Source organism: Crotalus tigris, unplaced genomic scaffold (genome assembly GCF_016545835.1).
Source record: "Crotalus tigris isolate CLP2741 ecotype Arizona unplaced genomic scaffold, ASM1654583v1 scf7180000017607.2124824, whole genome shotgun sequence".
NCBI classification, from domain to species: Eukaryota; Metazoa; Chordata; class Lepidosauria; order Squamata; family Viperidae; genus Crotalus; species Crotalus tigris.
In genome coordinates this window covers 1,722,197-1,744,746 of record NW_024096509.1, presented here as the reverse complement: position 1 = coordinate 1,744,746, position 22,550 = coordinate 1,722,197, and the positions used below count along the sequence as shown (strand labels likewise).

The window sequence follows — 22,550 nt, the reverse complement described above, 5'->3', positions numbered from 1 at the left end:
TTTTGAAAGCCAATAGAATAGACTCTCTTGAATAGAGTCTAATTCTATTGGCTTTCAAAAGCCAATAGGAATTGTCCAGGCTGTCTCTCCCTTGCTGAGCCCGCCAAAAGTCCCATTCTGCAAACGGTGCTGCACCAGTTGAGTAGTCTTCGACTTACGACCGGTTGAGTAGTTCTCGACTTAGACCAGTTGGGGGTCGCGGCATTAAAAAGATTGAGAACCACTGATATAAAGGATAAGTTCCCAAGACTGTAACATAAAAGCAAGTATTCTGTATTAATAAGATCATAGGAGTGCTACCTTTTATCAGTTCAGATCAGCCAGCATGAACCTTGAACTGTGGGAGTTTTAATGCTGTACTTTTAGGCTGACATTGATACAGACTTCATATCTTTTACAAGCCTGCATGTTCTTTACTGCAAAGCTAGAGTTTTTGATCCCATAGAAAGAAGAAAGAAACAAACATATGCTCTGCATTACTGGATGCTAAACATATGACTATATAATCACAATAATGTGGTTTGAGTGAGAAATCCATATCTGCTTTATAAGATCTATTTCCCTATTTCATTTTGTGTAACTTTGTTCCCCAAATAAATGTCATCAGAGTAGCTGTATATTCTTATGTACTACGCTAGTATACTGAAGTAGGACTAATGATGAATAAAGGCTGATTAATTTCACTTATTTTTATGTATCTGTTTTTTTATTCATGTTATAGGAATCCCTCCTCATATTGATACTCATTCTGCTTTTGAAGATGAAATAATATCTCTAAGTTTAGGAGCTGAGGTAATTTTTTAAAAATCTTTTAAAGAGCAGATACGTTGCATTTCCTCTAGAGGTTGAGAGCACATTAATTTGTATTTGTTGCTTTATCTTGTTACCTATTCTTTGCAGAGTTTGCACTTTCAATGTGTAGACAGTTTTCTTGAAAATACATTTTCTTCTAGACTTGATTTTTCTGGAGTGAACACGAACAACTAGACAAATAATTTAACTTATACTGTAGGGAAGTGGTGTTTATAGTAATTCAGGAATGTTCTTCCCCAATGTAGTATCCTTTGCAAATTGTAGCCCCAGCACACCTTGAAAGAACAGGTTTGGGAAAACTGCTGTGAAGAACAGATACTGATTTCACCTCTTATTTAGCCATGGTTTCTTGAGCTACTGTGAGATCGCACCATCATTTTTACTAAGGTCAATAGCGCTTTAAAGTAGGATTTGTATACCTACATATATGGAAGTTAGCCCTTTTTCAACTCAGTGGGATCTTCTTATAATGTACATTATTGTCTGTCCGTCTATCTATCTATCTATCTATCTATCTATCTATCTATCTATCTATCTATCTATCTATCTATCTATCTATCTTGCTATCTATCTATCTATCTGTCTGTCTGTCTGTCTGTCTGTCTGGCTAGCTAGCTAGCTAGCTATCAAATGTATATTTGGAGATTCTACCAATGTCTGGAAAGGACTCGACTAAAAGACGGCACTGAGGCATTGATTATTACAGCACAGGGAAAGGCACTAAGCACCAGATCCATAGAAGCAGAGATCTGCCACGCTAGATAGGACCAGAGGGGCAGTCTGTGCAGATACAGCCCAACATATAGTGACAGGGTATAAGATGTAGGCAGGAACAGCATACACTGAAGGGTACAATCAAGTGGCATTGTGCTGGCATTGTGCACTTTTCCCAAATTTTCTTGTAAGACATGATTGTCTTAGTTTGAAATGAGAGAGCAAACCCAGATTGCAGTTCTTGGATTTGCTCTCAGGACATCAAAAAATATACAGCTTTCTTAGCTTAGCTGCTAAGCCAGGGGTTCTCAACCTTGGCAACTTTAAGACTTGTGGACTTCAACTCCCAGAATTCCTCAGCCAGCTTTGCTGGCTGAGGAATTCTGGGAGTTAAAGTCCACAAGTCTTAAAGTTGCCAAGGTTGAGAACCCCTGTGCTAAGCTATCATGGCCCCATAGCAAATTAGGAATTCTGTAAGTTGCAGCCCCAACATATATATAGTGTATTCTGTTGAGGCAATACATTTCTATTTCATATATTTGCTGACAGCTCATTTGTGAGGGGAAAAAGTTCTGCTGTTCTTAAAAATAAGTTGCCTAAGGAGGAAGATTTTGCTTTTGCTCTTGTCTTCACCCAGGAGCCATCCTGCCTCTCTACCTGTTGAATTTTTAATGCAAGATGAGAATTTCATAGAAGTAAATCTGCTGCCAGCAGAGCTCTTGCAGGGAGCCATGCCTAAGAAGCCTTTGTAAATGAGAAGTTATTTTATTCTGCTATTTTATTTATAAAATATTCCTGGCATTGAAGCATGTATAGAAAAATAACTTGAAGTGCAAAAGAATATTTCAAAGATGAGGTACACTGCAGCCAAGCATTGATTTTAAGTTGAGTAAGTCTTGTCAAGTTCCATTTCATCCTGTCTCCAGCCTTCCCTTTTGGGAAAGATTGTTGAGAAGGTAGTCACACTGTAGCTTCAGAGGAGGAAATGGATTCAGTTGGGTTTCAGGTCTTGATATCGGACAGAAATGGCATTGCTCATGCTTTTTGATGATCTCTGGCAGGAGTTAGACAGGAGTAGTGTGGCTCATGCTCTTCTTGCTCTATTTGACCTTTCAACAGCTTTTGCTACCATCAATCATGGATTAGCATTGGGGGTTGGGAGGGAAGGGCATATTGTTGTCTAATTTACCTCTTTTTCAGTGGTGATCTGGAGCAAGAAGTCCAATCCTTGGCCTTTGCTTTGTGGGGTTCCACAGGAATTGGTGCTCTGTCTGCTCCTGTTTAACAGATACCTGAAATTGCTGGGTGAGATCATCCGTCACCACTGGATGATGTAGCATCAGTATGTCAATGATACTCAGCTATACATCTCTGAATTTAGCGATGACGTGACTGTGCTTTCCCAGTGTCTGGAGGTAGTTGAGATCAGGACGTGGAACATCAGTTTAAAAACTGAATCTTAGAAAGATGAGAGTAGCTTTAGTTGTGTGGCTCTTTGGTTCATGAGGAATTACTATCTTTGGTCATGGACGGGCTTCATTGCCCCAGATAGATCAGGTGCGTAATTTGAGTTTCTGCTGGACTTACAACTCCTGCTTGAGGAGGACCTTTGTACAACTGTGTGTTGTGCACTAACTGCACCATTCCTAGACCAACGAGACCTTCTCCCAGTCACTATACCCTGGTCATCTCCCAGTTGAATTATTGAAATGTGCTTTATATGGGGCTGCCCTTGAAGGATATCTGGAAGCTTCAATTGGTCCAAAATACATTGGCTCACAGTTTGCGCAAACCTGTATCTGTGCATGTGTCACCTCTTCTGGAATAGCTGCACTGGTTTCCTATTTACTTCCAGGTGCAACCTGGTCATAAATATGGTGGTTAAGTGTGAAAAAGTTACTTTTTTCAGTGCCATTATAACTTTGAATGGTCACTAAATGAATGGTTGTGAGTCGAGGAATATCTGTAATTGATGATTTAAATTGAGTTTAAATAAAATTGCTTAACACTATTCAACTCTTAATTTTGGCCTATACTTGCAAAGTTGAATAGCAAGCAACCTTAGATCAGGTTAGACTGTTGATCCATCTGCTTTGGATGCAGTTCAGGTTTACTATCCCTCTGTGATAGTAAACAAGCCCTTCCATTAAAAGGTGGTAAAAAGCACTATTTATCCTCATGTCAGAGAAAAGGAACATGAGAGTAGTTCAACAACTTTGAAGAAGTCTTTACGAAGGTAGCATATTATAGCTAGACTTGTCTAGCTGGTCATTATGGCACCATCAGCAAAAGCAATACAGGTGGAAAGAGAATAGCATTTAAAAAGAAATCTTCAGCTTTAAATTAGTGGTTTTCAGACCATTTGCCTTTAGGAAAGCCTTTATAGATTCACTGGCCTGTCAAATCAAATAACCTCTTCAAGCCACAGTCTGTTCTTAGAAAGACTGCTCTGGCATTTCAGGCTGATTATTATCCTCGGGGAATTGGGATTGTCAGTGATGAGCAGCGGTTTAGGTGCCCTTGTCCAAATTATTTTCAGTGTGACATCTTTTGCAAAGGGATTAGAACATGCTGGTTAAGAGTTCTTGTATGCTTCCTGCTAACCTCATATAGGCTGCATGAAAAAGAATAAGCCCGTTCAACAGTTTTCAGAGCAGAGTGCATAGCCCTTCTCAGCAGTCTATGAAATTAGCTTTGAAAATGAGATTGAAGATTAGTTGCATGAAATATTTTTTCCGTGGCAGCACATAAAGTCCATGGAACATATGAAGCCCCTGGAAACTTTGCTTGAACAACACAGTGTTTGAAAACCTCTTGAAATGTGTTACCAAATTGTAATTTTAATACAGCAGCAGAAGAAAATGATAAATTACATGCATGAGAGTAACCGCATTAGCCAGTTACTTTTAATGTATGTTAATTACTTTTAAAAGTATGTTAAGTTAATGTTAAATTCTACTAATTGTTCAGCCACAGAGGATAACTCCAGACACATACTCAGTGCTGGATGCATCTCTCTGTCCAGAAAAAAGATGCACATCTCTTTTGTAAGAGTTGGTAACTCTTTCAGGTTGATAAGTCTTTTATATCGCATAAAATAACGTCAAGATTTGTCATTTCACGTACCACAAAGCAAGATGCGAAATAATGTATTTAAGTTATAGGAAGGCAGGTTATAGTATTTTTTTTTCTAATAGAACAATTTATTCATAGCATCAATTATTGAGAAATGTAATAGGTTTCTTTTCATTGGATATGCCCAAGTGAAAGTTAGACTACCACTTAGGAACTTCAAGATGGGTGGATTTCAACTCTCAAAATTCCCCACCCCACAAGCAGGAATTAAAGTCCAACCATCTTTAACTTCCTGAGGTTGAGAAATATTGATATATTTACTGGTTTCTTCCTTATTTCCATGATGCCACAGAACTGTAGAATTAATTAAGACTATGAAAGAGACTGAAAGTACTTTGTTTTTCTTCCAAAATTCAGTTTTATTTTGCTATATATTTTAATTATTTTTACTACAGTGTAGGTAAAAAGTAGTTTTCTGTTGCTATTTTTCTTGCTGAAATGGGCAGAAACAAATCTACAAATGGTTTGATGGATTGTATTGTTTTTGTGGGAAATCCATAGATTGCTCTTCGCATGTTTCCAATTGCACAATTTTCAGAAGGCCAGAATTATTGAACAAACTCTCTGATCAAGGCAACATGACTCACTGAATTCATTGAATTTTTTAGCATGCTACAATTAGAAAGTTTACTTTTTATTCATGTCCCAAACTAGAATATCAAATATGAAGCCCATTTTTTTTAAAAAAGAAAAAAATAACCTGGAAATATTTCAACAATGGGTGACCTTCTGGGACCGAGAAGCCATTTTGTCTTTTTCTTTTCCTCTCTGCCTCCAAGCTAAATAAACGTTAAATAAGTATTCATAGATTAATTGATTTATTAGCTTAACACAATGTTGCCTTTCACTCACTTTGGATTTATTTCTGTTGTCCACTTCCACTTACTACACCACTGTTTGTCATATTGTTGATTCATTCTTAAAAATAGGGGGTTTTATGTAACATTCATCCTGTGCGTGCCTTCATCTTTGGTGACGCTAACTGTATATAATGAATATACATCATATGTTAATTACAAGCTTTTCTGCTGCCAGTGTTGGGGAAAAGGAGCAGAAAACATTTCTAGTTTTCCAAAGATAATTGACTACATCTTCATTCAAACTTGTCACTTTATCTCTTGTGGTGGGTTTGTATGAGGGACTGTATCTTCTTTTGACTAAGATCTATCCTGGGGTAGAAGAAAAGCAGGTATCAGTTGCTAGGCAACTATTGGATTCTATAGTAAAGATGGGTATCAAATGTTTCCTAGCAACCATGGTGTGATTTCTCCTCTTCATCTAAGACATGTGTTTGACTGAGTGTTACCTTTATTTGTTACCTCCATTTTGTTCCTCAGAATGATTTCTAAAAGTACTTTTAACTTGGGTGGGGAATCTGTGACCTGCAGATGTTGCTAACCTCCAGCTTCTCACATCTTTTACTGTTGGTACTGCTGATGGGAGTTTTTTTAGCACCAACTGAAAGACCCACCGTATTGGTCTAATACTTCACCAATTAACATTTAATTGGCCTCACTCTTTTCTTCCCTTGGTTTCATTTGACATTTTAAATCGCTCTCATTATCTCTTTCCATATTACTTCTGTGTTTGCTTTATTCTTAAAATAAAAGACTAAAACTTCTGATATCTGATAATCTTATTTCTAATGGATCACATTTTCATTTCTTTGTCCTTCCAATTAGTCCCAAAAGTTCTATACCAATGCCTCTTCAGTTATGTAAACTGTTTTTACAAATTAAGGGGATTTTTTTAAAAAAAATCAAAAATAATTTTAATACATTTTTAATTATAATCCCCTTTTGCCATCTATTTTGGGAAGATCAATACATGGAGCATGAAATGAGACTGCTGGTGCTTGTCAGAAATTAACAGCTGCCAAGGTGAACTGTGGTGCTTTAGCAAGTAATTTCAGTAATAGATCTACTTGGGAGTTCAATAAAGGGGGAGTAATTTCATTTAGCCTGTGATGTCATTACCCTTTTGTTATAGAAGTCTATTTTAAAGCTTGCAAGTAAGTCTCAGTCGCAAAGTTTTCTGCCTGTAGATGAAGCTGTGGTATAAAAATGCCAGTAGGAGGCACAGTTGGTCTTTCAAACAGTGTAGTCAGAAACCAACAATTATTGCAGTTCACTGGTAGTCTCTCTTCTGGATGCAAAATAAACCTTGTTAATATCTCAGCCCCCAAAACTGGCTATTCCTATTACTGCATGATAGAGAGTCCCACAATTTTTTAAAAACTATGCCTATTACTGTATTTGTGCAACTAGCCCATCAACATATTTGTATATGCATCTAATTGTTCTACTTTCTTGGAAGTACTTCTCTACCTCAAAAACTACTATTGTATTTTCTTGTTTTTCCAATATGCCATCACTTTTACTTGTATTAATCGAGAAAGGAAAGGAGGTTATATATACATAGGTGAACATAATGCACAGTTCTAGAACTCATTTTACCTTACAAAGACTGTAGTTGTCTGAAGTTGCAGAGACTACTTTGCACCTTCATGATCGTTACAATCAATGGTGGGTACCATTTGACTCTATTATTAATGTACCAAGATTGAACAGCTATGATACGCAAGTATTTTCTCTGATTTTTTTTCCATACTTGTGAAATTTATTTCATACAGGTCTGTGGGAATATTATTTTTTTCTGAAGGAAAAAATATGTTGATTTCTGTGTTATAGTTTCAAATATAGACCCTGTCCTTATGCCATCTATACCAGAGGTCCCCAACCTTTTGGGCACCAGGGACCGGTTCTGTGGAGAAAGGTTTTTCTACGGACTGGAGAATGTGTGGTTTTGTGTGCTGCCTGCATCCCACGAATGGGGCTTTGCTTGTTTGTGTGGACTGTTGCTGGCATGCCATGGCTGGTACTGGTCCACGGACCAGGGATTGGGGACCCTTGATCTATACAACATTTAGAGTACATCGCAGTAATTTTAAATCATATGAACAATGTAAATTATATGTTTAATTTTAAGAGACACTAAGCATACAGAAGCATGGAACAAAAAAGAAAAACAACCTTAAGCAAAGGAAAAGCCAATAAAAATAGAATGGTCTTCACTATTCAGCATAAGATGAAGAGAAGAAACCATAGTAGCAATGTGGAAAGTATTGCATTGTGTAGCCTCAGATCCTGAGGGCACTTTGTTTCATGTTACTATCAACTATTTTCTCATCTCCCCCCCCCCCCAAGGCTGAGGTACTGCAAAGATTTGTCCTTCTGATCCCAGAAAGTAAGTTACCATGGGACGAGACAGTATCTTTAATACTTGTTCAAAATGTTTGAGTAGGGTAGGATCTGTTTGCCTGCTGTGTCCTAGAATTGATTTAAAACCCTTGATGAAAATCACAAAGCAAATTATAAAGAGAGATCCTGGTGACTAGTTAGTTCTAGCAAACTTTTTATACCCTTTGGTCCAAATTGCAGTTTTCAGGGCCTGCGCTTCCTGAAGAATTAGAAGTCAAAGTTGAACTGCATGAATCTTTTGGATTCAAAAGACTGGACAGCCGTAAAACACAATGTTGGTATTAATAAGAAGTAGAGTCATCCCAGTGTACTTTTCTTTGCATTACAAAACTTTGCAGAATCCCCATATTTTGAAAAGACAGAATACTTTGGCCTCATCCCTCACTGTGAATTTGTTTTATTTGCCACTTTTAACTGCATGAACCATTTGGGTGGGTTCTTCCTAAGTTTCTTTCTGTGTCCGTTAAGCCACTGGGGGCTTCTGCCTCTCTTCTCTGATATTTTCCTAGGTAACATCTCTTTTCCTTGTTCCCTGAGGTGCTCAACACATTCCAGTGCATTACCATACTTTAAGAGCAAAAACAGACATATTGTTTCAAACATGGCATGATAAGAAATGTGGAAATGAAGTCTTACATATAGGGACTAAGAAGTATTTGATACGTTTATCCTTGAGAAAAGGCAACTGAAGAGCAATATGGTAGTACTGATGCAGTGCTACAGAGAAGGTTAAAACTGTTATTTGTTACCTTGGAGTGCAGGATATAGAATAAAGATCTTAAGTTGCTGGAAACTTCCTAATAGTAAGATCTATTGGATGGTGGAACTAATTGTTGCTGTCAGGGTGGTTAATTAATATTTCAAGAGCTATGGTATGATTTTTTCTCTTTTGTAGCTTTTTGAGCTGTTTCTGTTATATGTACCACCAAACGTTGCTATGGGGATTGATTTTATTTAATAACTATCAAAAGAATTGGTGAACTCCCATTTAGAAGCTGATTGATGTTGGATATGCTTTAATTTGGATTCTTGCACAGAGCAGGTGGTTGGGTGGTCTGTATAATCCCTCCTAATTTTCTGATTCTATGATTCATCTAATATTTAATCAAAATTTGCTTCCCTGCAGTTTTTACACTGTTTTTAATCCTGCTCTTATGATAATAACCAAGAGGTCTGTTCCATTTTTGTGTGAAACTCTTTCAAAATTTTAAAATTGTAAGTTTAATTTGATTTTTTTACCCAGGTATAATAATAATTAAATAAATTTATTTCTAGAGCAGCGGTTCTCAACCTATGGGTTGCGACTCCATTTGGGGTTGATCGACCATTTCATGGGGGTCGCCAAGCAAGGCTGTCCGCCATTTTTTTCCCCTTTTCCGGCGGGTGCCTTACTTCCCTTGGGCTGGGCCAGCTGGTGGCCCAGCCAGTGGTCGGCCTGCTCCATCTCTGCCGCTTGCCAGCTACGCCTCGGCCGGTGCAGGAGGCGGCACCACGCATGCGCGGCGCTCCTGGGCAGGGAAAGACCTCGACTTACGACCGGTTAGGTAGTCCTCGACTTACAACTGGTTTAGTCCTCGACTTACAACTGGTTTAGTCCTCGACTTATGATCGGTTTAGTCCTCGACTTACGACCGGTTGGGGGTCGCGGCATTAAAAAGGTTGAGAACCATTGTTCTAGAGGTTTAGCAATATCAGTTTCATAAATCATAAAGGAGGTGTTGTGAGATTATAAACAGGAATAGATTCATTGTTGCTTTTGGGATTGTATTCTAGTCATGCTGATAGGAAGGGGTAGGAGTTATTGTTCCTGTACAGATTTGTTGAAACCTTTAAAATATCAGGTCAAGTGAGAGGTTTCCTATCTCTCTGCTTAATTTACAACTCAATATGTGTTCCAGTATTGTTAAAGCTTTAAAAAGACATCAGCCCCCAAAAGAGACTAAACTGCATTAAATAGTTCTTGCTTGTAGAAATAAAGTGAGTTAGGCAACTATGAGAGTCTTTTATCTGGAGCAGAACATGGGCAGTTAGTGAAATCTAATAAACCAGACTATGCTGCAAGCCTAAGTGAATCATTGGTCTTGTAATCATAAAAGGTGCCCACGGCCTGCATTACTTTTCCTAGAGGGATTAAGTTCCTGATATACCAGTCAGCTTGAAAGATCAAGAGACAATGAACACCATTAAGTTCTCTGCCCCAGGAACTGAAAGTTCTTGGCAATAAGCTTGCAATAACAAATATTTTGCATTGTAGGGAAACTAAACTCATTCTAAATAGGTTGGGAAGGGAAGAAAGAAGGAATAGCTCTTAGCCTGCCATAATGGAAATTTTGGACAATGGATAAAATAATAAACTGTATTGAAGTCATGTGGAGGATTACATTCCCTTGGCAGATATAATTTTATCCTTCCAATTGGGAACTATTACTTAATCAGAAGGAAAGTGATAATACTTCAAAAATACATAATTACTGTATGGAACATTCCTTAGAATGACCGCATTACTGTGAAACCCATTTGGTTAGATTTTTCTACCTAAGATCATTTCTCTTATGCTTTGGAACTTTTTAATCCTAATTATGTGATTTATTGCATTTATATCCACCTTTTCTTTTGAGCACAAGGAAACACTTAAGTAGGTAATACAAGCATACCAAATGTCCTCCTTTAGGTTGGATTGTGATAGGCCCAGAATCACTCTGTAAGATAGATGGTCCAATGGAATCTTGAAATTCATACCCAATCCCCCAATTCATATCCAATTCCATATCCACTCCACTTTACTCTGCTGGATCTCAGAAACATCATGTTATACTGTGTATTGAACTTACACCCTCAAGAACATTTTTTGGCCTACCGAGTCTTGTACTTTAAAGACCCCCAGGCCCTTAGCACAACAGTTAAAACAAAGTTAATGGGAAAAATATAAACTGGATTATATTTTTCTCTTGATCAAGATGAATATGTAGTGCAACTTCCAAGAGCAGGTACATCTTTATAGAAACTACCTATATTAGACTATGGTTGAATCATTTGATTGCTATATGAGTCTACCATTTTAGGGCCAAATTATATATTACAAAGATTTGGGGATTTTTCTTGGAAAATGATTCCATCCTCTATTTTAAACTCATTGTGATAAGTGTTCTCTCTCTGGGTTGCCGCTAGTTCCTGAGACAAAATGTAAATTGGAATAGCATTATGACAAAATGATTACATACAGTTGGAAAGATATGGTAATGAAAGAGAATTGGAGAACTTTTGGATAGTTAGCTCTTTTTGAGACCAATCTAAAAGCAATAATAAGCAATGATAGAAAATGGAAAGATTTACATATTTTCTGGGTTTGTGTGTGTTTTAAGTTGTGTAAAAGCTATTTTAAGGCTTATATATATATTTCCTGATTCATAATGGTTGGAAAAATATGCTGCTGTATTTCAGAGGCAGGTGTAATTCTCATTTACTGACCATACTTAGGAATGGTCATTAAGTGAAGTGCTTGCTAAGTAAAACCATGATTATGCTTATGATATTCAGTTTTCTGTTGTATATTTGCAAAAGTAATAAATATGAGAATTGGTTGCAAAGTTTCTCATCATTGTCATAACTGAATAGTTCCCGTACGAGGCAGTCACTACCTGTATTTCTGTATTAAACCTGTCATTGTGTGTTTTTTTAAAATAAATCTTCAAGTTGCAGTTGGATGAACAAATGCTATATAAACTCTACCAAACAGATAAAAATTTGAAAGAACATCACATCTAACTAAACTAAACATTAACTAAAACTATTTAAGTTACATTTAGCCTGTCATATCATTTAGTGTTACTTACCGTATTTTCCGGTGTATAAGACGACTTTCTAAACCATGCAAATCGTCTCCAAAGTTGAGGGTCGTCTTATATGCTGAGTCGTCTTATACGCCGGAAAATACGGTAATTTCCGGCGTATAAGACTACTTTCTAACCATGCAAATCGTCTCCGAAGTCGGGGGTTGTCTTATACATCGGGTCGTCTTATACACCGGAAAATACGGTATCTGTTTGATTTATTCCTGGCCTTTCTGCCAGAGTTTAAAGTGGTTTATATAATTCTCCTATCCTGTGATAGGAGGCTTTGCTGAGAGAGAGTAATTGGCTCAAAGTCATCTAGTGAGTTTTAATGGCTTATTATGGACTTGAACCTGGGCATCCCCAATCCTAGTTCAACACTTTAGTTGCTGTACTGCATTGGTAGTATTCCTAGTCTTATTTTTTTCTTTCAGTGATTGGGTAGGGAGGAAGAAGTATGCATACATGCATGCATTGTGTGTAGGATGGGGAGGAGAATCAGGCTCTAGTTCTACACTTGAAAAATTCAATTGAGCATTACTTGTTGAGGTCTTCCTGTGCTTTTCTATAGACTTGGTTGTTGCAGGAGTTTAGAAGCATTTGAGCACGATCTGGATGATGGGATGTTGCAATGCTTCCCAGAATTTAAATGGTTTTAAGTTTTTCATACTTGTTTTAAGGGCCTTATATCGCTTATTCTCTATGCTAATATTGCGGTGGCTCTGAACATCATTAAACAATGACTCACTTTATATAGTGTCTTTATAGCCTCTTCAACAATTATTTCTCTGCTGTCTCTTCTGTGGCTCACCAAATCTAATTTCATCTCTGAGCAAGCAGCCTTGCCTAGCTTTCATACCTTTAAGAAATATCTCTTGTTCCCTCTGTTCTTATTTGTAAAGTGTCCCTCCCTCCCCCCCAACAACAGATGCTCACAGTTTGCTTGTATTATTTGGGCTGTGTCTCACACAGCAGGAGCAGCATTCAAAATGCAAGTGGTGGCTTAGCTGTCTGAGCATTTCTGAAAGACCATCACACAATCCCTCGTCACAAACGTTGGCTCCAGCGTCATGTTTTCCCTGCAGAGTGATATTATTAGCTTCATGTGTGTTCCTCCCCCTGCTTAAAGTTGCAGAAAAAAAAGATGGCAAAGGATTGTGTGAGAGTAACACATCTAATTTCTTACTCCCCCCCCCCCTGTTTTTTTTCTTTTTAAAAAAGAATTATTATTATTGACTGCAGTCCCTGATGATGAATTATAGGCAAGGTAGAAATTTGATCTTTATTGACTTTGCCACCTCTGGGAATAAAGCAAATGGATAAGAACAAAAATAGTAATTGGAAATAGCTTCAGTGGAGGGAGCCTGTCCTGAGATGAATTGATTCAGCAATGGCAGAAGTAGCACTATTGATTGGGAGCCTTTGGTGAATTAAAAAGAGGGCCAGGCATCTAGCAAGCCTCTTTCTTTTCTTTTGAATCTATGGATGTGCAAAGGAATGAAACAAAGAAGTGGAAAGATTACAAAAAGGCACAACAAGGTCATCTCTGTCTCCTTTGGCATCTGATTTTTAATAGGGAATGGGATCAGGACTTTTCCCTATTGAGGCAAGATGATGATGATGAATTAATGGCAGACGTTTGAAGATGAATGTAGAAGCTGCAAATGCTGATTTTCAAGCTGATATTTAATTTTTTTTAAAAAGGGGATGGGGGTGGGATTAAAAAAAACAGAAAAAAAAAGCTTTAGCTCAAGAGCCACAACATTGAGGTTGCACTGTGAAAGCTTTGAATTGTAGGCTTGTAAAGTTGGAAAGGATCACAAGAATAATCCAGTTTAACCCTTTGCAAGGTGCAGGAAGCCAGTTAAACCATCCATGAGAGATGGCTTTCTATCTTCTTCAAAGCCTCCAATGATGGAGAACCTACAATATCCTAAAATAGACCGTTCCATTGTTGCAGTTTGACAGTTATGCAGATTTTATATAATAAATCTTTTGCTTAAATTTAAATGAAATATAGACCGTTGCAACTTAAACCTGTTATTTTTGGTCCTCATTTCTGTGACCATGGACAATAGTTCCTGACTATCTTCTTCCCTTGTGAACTAGTGCATGGATATCATGATCCCTGCTCCTGTGAATACCAATGTGTCTCTCAGGGCTATTAACTTATGATATGATGCAGAAAGGGCATTAGTGTGTCTCTCACCAAGTGATCTCAATGGTAAATCTTGCATCTTGGCAACTTTCGATGGCAAGAAATAACTATGGATTCCATTCCTTTTCTGCAGATTGTTATGGATTTTAAACATCCTGATGGATGCACAGTTGCAGTGTTGCTGCCTCAGCGTAGTTTGCTAGTGATGTCTGGAGAATCCAGATACCTCTGGACCCATGGGTAAGAGCCGGTATTTCCTTGCAGTCAAATTATAAATTGGCAGTGTATTATAGTGAGCCTTTAATTTTTGTTAGCAGCAAGTAATGCAAATAGCTTATTTAACCTGTTAGTAATATGCGTAAGAGACAACTCATCACCTTAAGGTACTTATCATCTGAATTTTGATTGACTGAGCGAACAATTATGAAGGAAGAGGTATTACACATATTAAGCTCAGTTTTCTGTTCAGCGGACAACTAAAGAATTAAAGTTTTCATATAGGACTTTTTTGTTGAGGAAGAAAGCAAACAGTGATACCGTATAGGTGAAGGTGCAGGTATTTATGATGGATGACATTTCTTAACCCTATCCTTCATTCAAGGAGCTTTTCCAGATGTACATTTCATTTTCACATTAACTCTGTGAGGTCATGATTTAATCATCTGCAAAGCTTTATGACAGATGAATGATTTGAATTTGAATCTCCTTCAACCCAATTGAGCCTGTTAATCAGTAGAACACCTGGATTCCAGAGGTCTTTAAAAAGAGCACGATATGTTAGCAGTTCCTAGAAACCTTAAGAAGTAGGAAACTGATACAATTAAAGCAGCTTCCCTCAGTTTATTGTAAATAGCATGCTAGCTGGGAATTTGGAGTGTAATTGCAACATTTTAAGATACCAGCTTAAGAATAGTGGGCTAAAGGAATAAAGCAGACCATGCTGCATTCATATGTAACAATGAACCAGGAGATTTTGAAGTAGACATTGCAAATGAGGAAAGTAAGCACAGATGATTCGGTCAGTTCTTGGGTTTTGGGTTTTTTTGTTTTTGTCAGCTTGTATCCAGAAAAGAGTGGAACATAAAAGCAGGCTAGAAATTATGATTCTGGTAAACTGCATTTAAAAATAAGCCGTGATTTGTGAACTAACAAATCAGGGCTTCCATTTATTTTTTAATCCATGCATCATGACAAATTAAAACAAGCCCCTTTGCGGCTTAATACAATTTTAAGAACTTAGAATATAGTAAATCTCACTGCAATCTAGTACAGGTAATGCTCAGCTGACCATTCATTTAGTGGCTGTTCAGAGGTACAATGGCACTGAAAAATGTGACTGACAGCCAACCTCGTACTTATAACTAATATGTTAACAGTCACATGTTAAAAAATAGGTTGCTTGTCATTCAAATGGTTGCAACATTCTGGGTTCACGTGACCATCATTTACAACTTTTCCCACTGACTTCCTGCAAGCAAAGTCAGTGGGGAAAGCCAGATTCACTTAAAGACCACGTGATTCCCTTAACAACTGCAGTCATTTTCTTAACAGCCATGGCAAGAAAAGGTCATAAAATGGGGGCAATTCACTTAACAACCACCTTGCTTAACAATAGAAATTCTGGTCTCAGTTGTGGTTGTAAATCGAGGACTGCCTGTAACGCACATAAAATGTTCATCAGTTTGCTCAGTTGACACCCATTTTGTGAAAGGCAAAGATTATGCTTCTGACATTTATGAAATGTGTACACAAGTGTATTTGTGTTTGGTTTTGCTTTGCTTGCCAGTTACAGCCACCTGTTATTTGCTCTCCAGTAATATTTTTTGTCTTGTTATAGCTCAATTGACAAGAATAAACTCAGGTCTCCAGCATAGATGTCAATAACGGGCAGAAAGCTTATCTTGTTGGAAATGAAATGCTGATGATCTTGAAAGTTGGAATTGTGAGGGTTTTTCAATGCAAGCTGGTCCGTGCAAAACCAGGCTAGTTCCCAGAGGCAGGTTCCACACTGAAGTAGCTGATTATCAAACCGAATTATTCTGAGCTCCTTCAGTATTATTCAGTATTCCCTTTCCTGCCATCTTTAATATAAAAGAGATGCTTTGGAAGTAGCCTTTTGCCGCTTGGTTCCTACCACCTCATCATCTTTGTACTGTCCTCTCAAGATAGTCTTCTGTTCATGATCCTCTCCTAAGCTCATACATTATTGGCTATTCAGCGTGTATATATGCATGTGGATATATTTCTACGAGGCAAGCCTTTTTATTTTTATTATACTAAAGAACTATTATTATTTGAAAAAATGCCCAACTTTTTATATTAAAAAGCTATATAAGAAAGAGAAACAAGCTCTATACTAAACAGAATCAAAGAGAGAAAAGTGGCAAAAAAGAAATCTAAAATCAATAAATCTAAGATTTAAGCAACAACAAAAAAAAAACCCCATCTGAATCTTGTCTGAGCATATAGCAACACGACACTCCACTGTTGTAAGGAAGAAAAGCAGCACGCACCTGGACAATTAGATTGACCTTTGATTTGTTGTGTGCTCTCAGAATTGCTTTACTTATGAGAAATCCCACTGGGGAGAGTACTGCAATATAGAACTTGTTCTTCTGATCCCAGAGACGACTAATTTTTCTGCCTGCCTACCTTTTTTTTTTTTTCATGCTGGCTCTTTTGATTCTCCTTTTGACTCTGGATCTGCTCTGTAGGGACAAGAATGGTACTAGCAGGACTGCCTTTGCAAGTGTTTTGCCTTTAATAGAAAAGCACTGCTCTCCTGTCTCTTTTTAAACATCCTGATGAACGTACAACAGAAGCTATGCTGCCTCAATATAGTTTGCTAGTGATGTATGGAGAATCCAGATACCTAAAGGTTTTAGCTTTAGATCTGTATGTGTGTGTGCTTGTTTGGTCATGTCATTGATTGTCAGATGTGTGTATTATTTGAAAGAGCGGGGGGGAGGGGGGGATCCTTTACTGAAGGAATTTCAGGCATAGGCTGGTCTCAGTGAGAAAGTTTAGATGGAGGTCCTTGGAGACTTCAACACTGACACTATGTCAGGTCTGCCATCTTTGCCTTGGCACCTTGCTGGCATCCTACCATCAAAGGCTAGAGGAGAGGGGGCATGGGGGGGGGGAGAACAAATGGGCAATAAACCAGTATCAGGATAGCGCTGGGAAACTGGAAGGCGGGGATGACAGTTGAGGAAGACTAGGGATGCTTTGAACCAGTGTGTGCCAGTCTTCAAGGACACCGAGAAGCCAGAGACACTTGGGAATGGAATACTGATTGTTCCAAACACTGGACGTTCCCGAAACACCTAAACATCCACTTATTGGCTGGAAATAGTCTGGTTAAGATGTGGGGGCAGGGACGGATTGAGGGGAAAAGTCTGTATTCTTTTGCATGGGAAATTTAGTTCTAGCCTGACTCTACTGCAACCCCCACTCTTTAGTAAGAGAACCTATCATTTCAAACCAAATGGAGTCGAGGGTCTTTCTTTCCTAAGGGGGTGATTCGGCTGAGGCAGGCCTGACACACTTGCTTTGATACCCATCTATAGGGCTCCCTAATGCTAGTATTAACAGCAATAGCATTTAAGCTTATGTACTGCCCCATGGCACTTTACAGCATTCTCTGAGTGCTTTACAATGTCAAAATATTATACAGATAGTCCTCGACTTATAACAGTTCATTTAGTGACCATTCAAAGTTACAACAGCACTGAAAAAAGTGACTCCATTTTTCACACTTATGACCGTTGCAGCATCCCCATGGTCACGTGATTTACATTTGGATGCTTGACAACTGACTCACATTTATGGTGGTTGTGGTGTCCCGGAGCCATGTGATACCCTTTTGTCCTCCTTTTGACAAGCAAAGTCAATGGGGAAATCAGATTCACTTAACAGTTGTGTTCCTAATTTAAGAACTGCAGTGATTCATTTAACCAATGTGGCAAGAAAAGTCATAAAATGGGACAAAACTCACTGGACAAATTTCTCACTTAGCCGCATAAACTGTGGTCGTAAGTTGAGGACTACCTGTATGTATATTGCCCTCAACAATCTGGGTCCTCATTTTACTGACTTCAAAAGATAGAAGGCTGAGTCAATCTTTTTTTAAAAAAAATATGTTTTATTTATTTTTTAACATAGTCACCTTAATATTTGGTAAACTGGGTTGTCTGGGTTTACATATAAAAAACATTCACTAACTGTTGGTGTCTATAATCTATAATCCACATAATAACTTCACTTGATTTCCTCTTTTTCCCATAATGTTCCCTTTTACCAACCTTAAGTTAATACAATTCTTGTTGTTTTGGTAAATAACGATTGAGTATAAAAATTTTTCTAATATTTCTACAGATAATAATTACATCAATATAATATTTCTTTTCTATGCCTCCTCATAGATCCTGTTTACAGTTCTTGTTTACATTTGTTTTTCCCACAATGTTCAAAACATTCTTATTGGTTAAGATTTTCACAAAGTTAATTACATTTAAATATTTAAGTCTATTTTTTCTCATGTAAGCCATCCCAATACTTTTACCTTTCTTAAGGAATAAATAAGGCTAAAAAAAGAAATAAGAATAAAAATAAAGAAAAATAAAAGGATAGCATGCTATTTAAAATCCATGTTTCCTATAAGCTAATACATATTTATTTCCAAAAGTTTTTCATTCTTTTTTGCCATAATTAAAAATATATTTAATCTTTAAATATTCCATTTAATAAATCTAGTCCTCTAGTCTTTTAACTCTTATTCAAAACATTTTTAATCCATTGTAGTTTTCTTAAAGTCAATCACCTTTAAATATCTAAAACATTTCCTTTATATAAGCCATTCCAACTCTTTTATGTTACTCGTATCAAGAAATAAAATAAGAAGAAAGAAGAAAAAGAAAGCATTATGTTACTTGAGGGGCTCTTCCCTCTTAAAATAAAATTCATATCCAAAATCTTTCTAATCTGTCTCTCCTCACCTGGAGAGAGAGAAAGAGAGAGAGAGGAAAGAAAGAGAAAGAGAGAGAGATGAAAGAGAGAAAGAGGAGAGAGAGAGAGAGAAAGAGAAAGAGAGGAAAGAGAGAGGAAAGAGAGAAAGGGGGGGAGAGGAAAGAGAGAAAGAGATGAAAGAGAGAGAGAAAGGGAGAGGAAAGAGAAAGAAAGGGGGAGAGGAAAGAGAAAAAGGAAAGAAGAAAGAGAAAGAGGAAAGAGGGAGAAAGAGAAAGAGAAAGGAAAGAGAAAGAGAGAGGAAAGAGAGAAAGAGGGGGAGAGGAAAGAGAAAGAGATGAAAGAGAGAGAGAAAGGGAGAGGAAAGAGAAAGAAAGGGGGAGAGGAAAGAGAAAAAGAGGAAAGAGAGAGAAAGGAAGAGGAAAGAGAAAGAAAGGGGGAGAGGAAAGAAAAAAGAAAGAAAAAAGAGGAAAGAGGGAGGGAGAGAAAGGAAAGAGAGAGACCCTTTTGATATCTAAAATGAAGATAACACTGCATATATCCTTTTTTACCTTTATTTTATATACACACACACAAACACATACATACATACATACATATATGTATGTATGTACCTATATGTGTTTGTGTGTGTATATATCTTTCTATCTTCTTTTATATATAAATAAAAATGTAAATGTTCATTTGTTCAAAATCTTAAATCTCCGAAAGTTCTTCACCGATTGCTTTGAAATTTTGACACAATGTTGCATTTGAATACGCAGGTGTTTTTATATACCTACTAGATATCACACCTATAGATGTCACACCTGTGACAGGTAAAAACATGCTTTTTTTGAAAAACAGCGCCGGCAAACCAGACAATCTCTATATCTGCACAGACAATGGAACAACAAAAAATATTGTATACCCACAAGCATTGTGAAATTAAACATATTACAAACGTGCGCTTTTTCTTTTCTTTCTTTTCCATTTAACCAGACTGAGCCACAGCGGCGTGTAGCTGGGTACAGCTAATATATAATAAAAGTAAAAAAGGATATATGCAATGTTATCTTCATTTTAGATATCAAAAGGGTTTTGCGGCTCCCAGTGTTTTGTTTTCGGTGGGAAATGGGTCCAAGTGGCTCTTTGAGTGTTTTGGGTTGCCTACCTCTGTCCTATACATATCTTTGTTAATATTATTATTGTATATTTTTAATTAACATTATTTATTTTACTTGGGTTAAATGTTTTATTGTTATACGGGATATGGAAAACTCACAGATTCAGAAACAGATTATGAAGTTCTTCAGAATTTTTTTCTTGAATTTAATGTAGAGTTTTGCACATTCCTTTTGTTGTAATAATTTTCTTCTATTTAACATCAAGCTCTGAAGTCTAAATCTAAATATTCCCCATTTTGTCCTTTTTATGGTATTATAAGGACATTTTTCTGCTACTTCTGGATACAAATGGGATCAAAGGTTTTGTTATGGAGTATTAACTAACCTTTCCTCTTTGTCACTATCTTTTTTGGGGTTACTCTCCTTTGACAATCACCCCCTGAATTAATTGGGAGGAAGAATTTAGAGGCAGATAGAAAATATTCTGTCTTTGCTGAAATTGTTCTGGATATTCATATAATTCTTCAATATTTCACAGACCTTTTAAAAAGTAGCTTGAAACGTGTGACAAAATGTGATATTTAAGAAATATTAAAAAAGGGAGCGAAATCTTGACCTCTGTTTTATTTTAAAGCATTACACCAAGGAAATTTGACGTCGTTCAAGCATCAGAAGGAGAGAACATTGGAAGCATCACTGCTGACATCAGAAAGTTAACCTTAAACAAAAGGGGAAAGAGAATATCTTTCACTTTTCGGAAAATAAAGAGAAGTCCTTGTTGCTGCTGTAAGTTCCGTGCTACATGCAATTTGAGTCTCTTTCATTGGGAATCTTTTTTAGAACAGTGAGATTTTCAGTAATCATTTTATCTTTTGAAAATGATAATTATATGTTCCTGTTGCAGAATTTTATTTAAAAAAATTCCACCCAGCACTACTCATAGAATCTATATTGACTTAAAATTAGTCTGGTTATTTGGGAGTTACATCATAGCCTCACTCTACTTTAGTAGAGACAGGTATGCTACTTATATAGCCATCCACCTCAGAGGCGACTGTAGACAGGCCACAGAGGGTTAACATAAAACAACAACATAATTATTAAAATAATTACCCCAAATTGTTGTTGTTAATTGCGAAGTCGTGTCCGACCCATCGCGACCCCATGGACAACGTTCCTCCAGGTCTTCCTGTCCTCTACCATCTTCTGGAGTCCATTTAAATTCACACCTACTGCTTCAGTGACTCCATCCAGCCATCTCATTCTCTGTCGTCCCCTTCTTCTATTGCCCTCAATCTTTCCCAGCATTAGGGTCTTCTCCAGTGAATCCTTCCTTCTCATTAGGTGGCCAAAGTACTTGAGTTTCAACTTCAGGATCTGGCCTTCTAAAGAGCAGTGGGGTTGATCTCTTCTAGGACTGACCGGTTTGAACGCCTTGCAGTCCAAGGGACTCGCAGGAGTCTTCTCCAGCACCATAGTTCAAAGGCCTCAATTCTTTTGCGCTCAGCCTTTCTTATGGTCCAACTTTCACAGCCATACATTGCAACTGGGAAAACCATGGCCTGGACTATACGCACTTTTGTTGGCAGGGTGATGTCTCTGCTTTTTAGAATGCTGTCTAGATTTGCCATAGCTTTCCTCCCCAGGAGCAAGCGTCTTTTAATTTCTTGGCTGCAGTCCCCATCTGAGGTGATCTTGGAGCCCAGAAAAATAAAATCTGTCACTACCTCCATTTCTTCCCCATCTATTTGCCAGGAATTGAGAGGGCCGGATGCCATGATTTTGGTTTTCTTAATGTTGAGTTTCAAGCCAACTTTTGCACTCTCCTTCTTCACCCGCATCAAGAGGCTCTTTAGTTCCTCTTCACTTTCTGCCATTAGAGTGGTATCATCTGCATATCTTAGGTTGTTGATATTTCTCCCGGCAATCTTAATTCCAACTTTTGATTCATCTAGCCCTGCCTTTCTCATGATGTGCTCTGCATATAAGTTAAATAGGCAGGGCGACAGTATACAGCCTTGCCGGACTCCTTTTCCAATTTTGAACCAATCAGTGGTTCCGTGTTCGGTTCTCACTGTTGCTTCTTGACCCGCATATAGGTTTCTCAAGAGACAAATGAGATGGTCTGGTACTCCCATCTCTTTAAGAACTTGCCACAATTTGTTGTGATCCACACAATCAAAGGCTTTTGCATAGTCAATGAAGCAGAAGTAGATGTTTTTCTGGAACTCCCTAGCTTTCTCCATGATCCAGCGTATGTTGGCAATTTGGTCTCTAGTTCCTCTGCCTCTTCGAAATCCTGCCTGTACTTCTGGTAGTTCTCGATCCACATACTGCTGGAGTCTAGCTTGTAGGATTTTAAGCATAACTTTACTAGCATGTGAAATGAGTGCAATGGTGCGATAGTTTGAACATTCTTTGGCATTGCCTTTCGTTGGAATTGGAATGTAAACTGACCTTTTCCAATCCTGTGGCCACTGTTGAGTTTTCCAAATTTGCTGGCAAATTGAGTGTAGCACTTTTACTGCATCGTCTTTTAAGATTTTGAATAGCTCGGCTGGAATACTGT

The 22,550-nt window shown here is 37.6% G+C and overlaps 1 protein-coding gene across 3 annotated transcripts in view; it reads left to right on the top strand.

Annotated features, from left to right (window-relative positions):
* Nucleotides 1-22,550, top strand: part of ALKBH8 (alkB homolog 8, tRNA methyltransferase) — a 53,139-nt gene that overhangs the window by 8,823 nt on the left and 21,766 nt on the right. For all 3 annotated transcript variants that reach the window (XM_039322151.1, XM_039322162.1, XM_039322143.1), the window contains 3 exons: nt 722-792; nt 14,044-14,150; nt 20,616-20,767. In XM_039322151.1, coding sequence (XP_039178085.1) covers nt 722-792; nt 14,044-14,150; nt 20,616-20,767 — 330 coding nt within the window. The remainder of the gene's footprint in view (nt 1-721; nt 793-14,043; nt 14,151-20,615; nt 20,768-22,550) is intronic.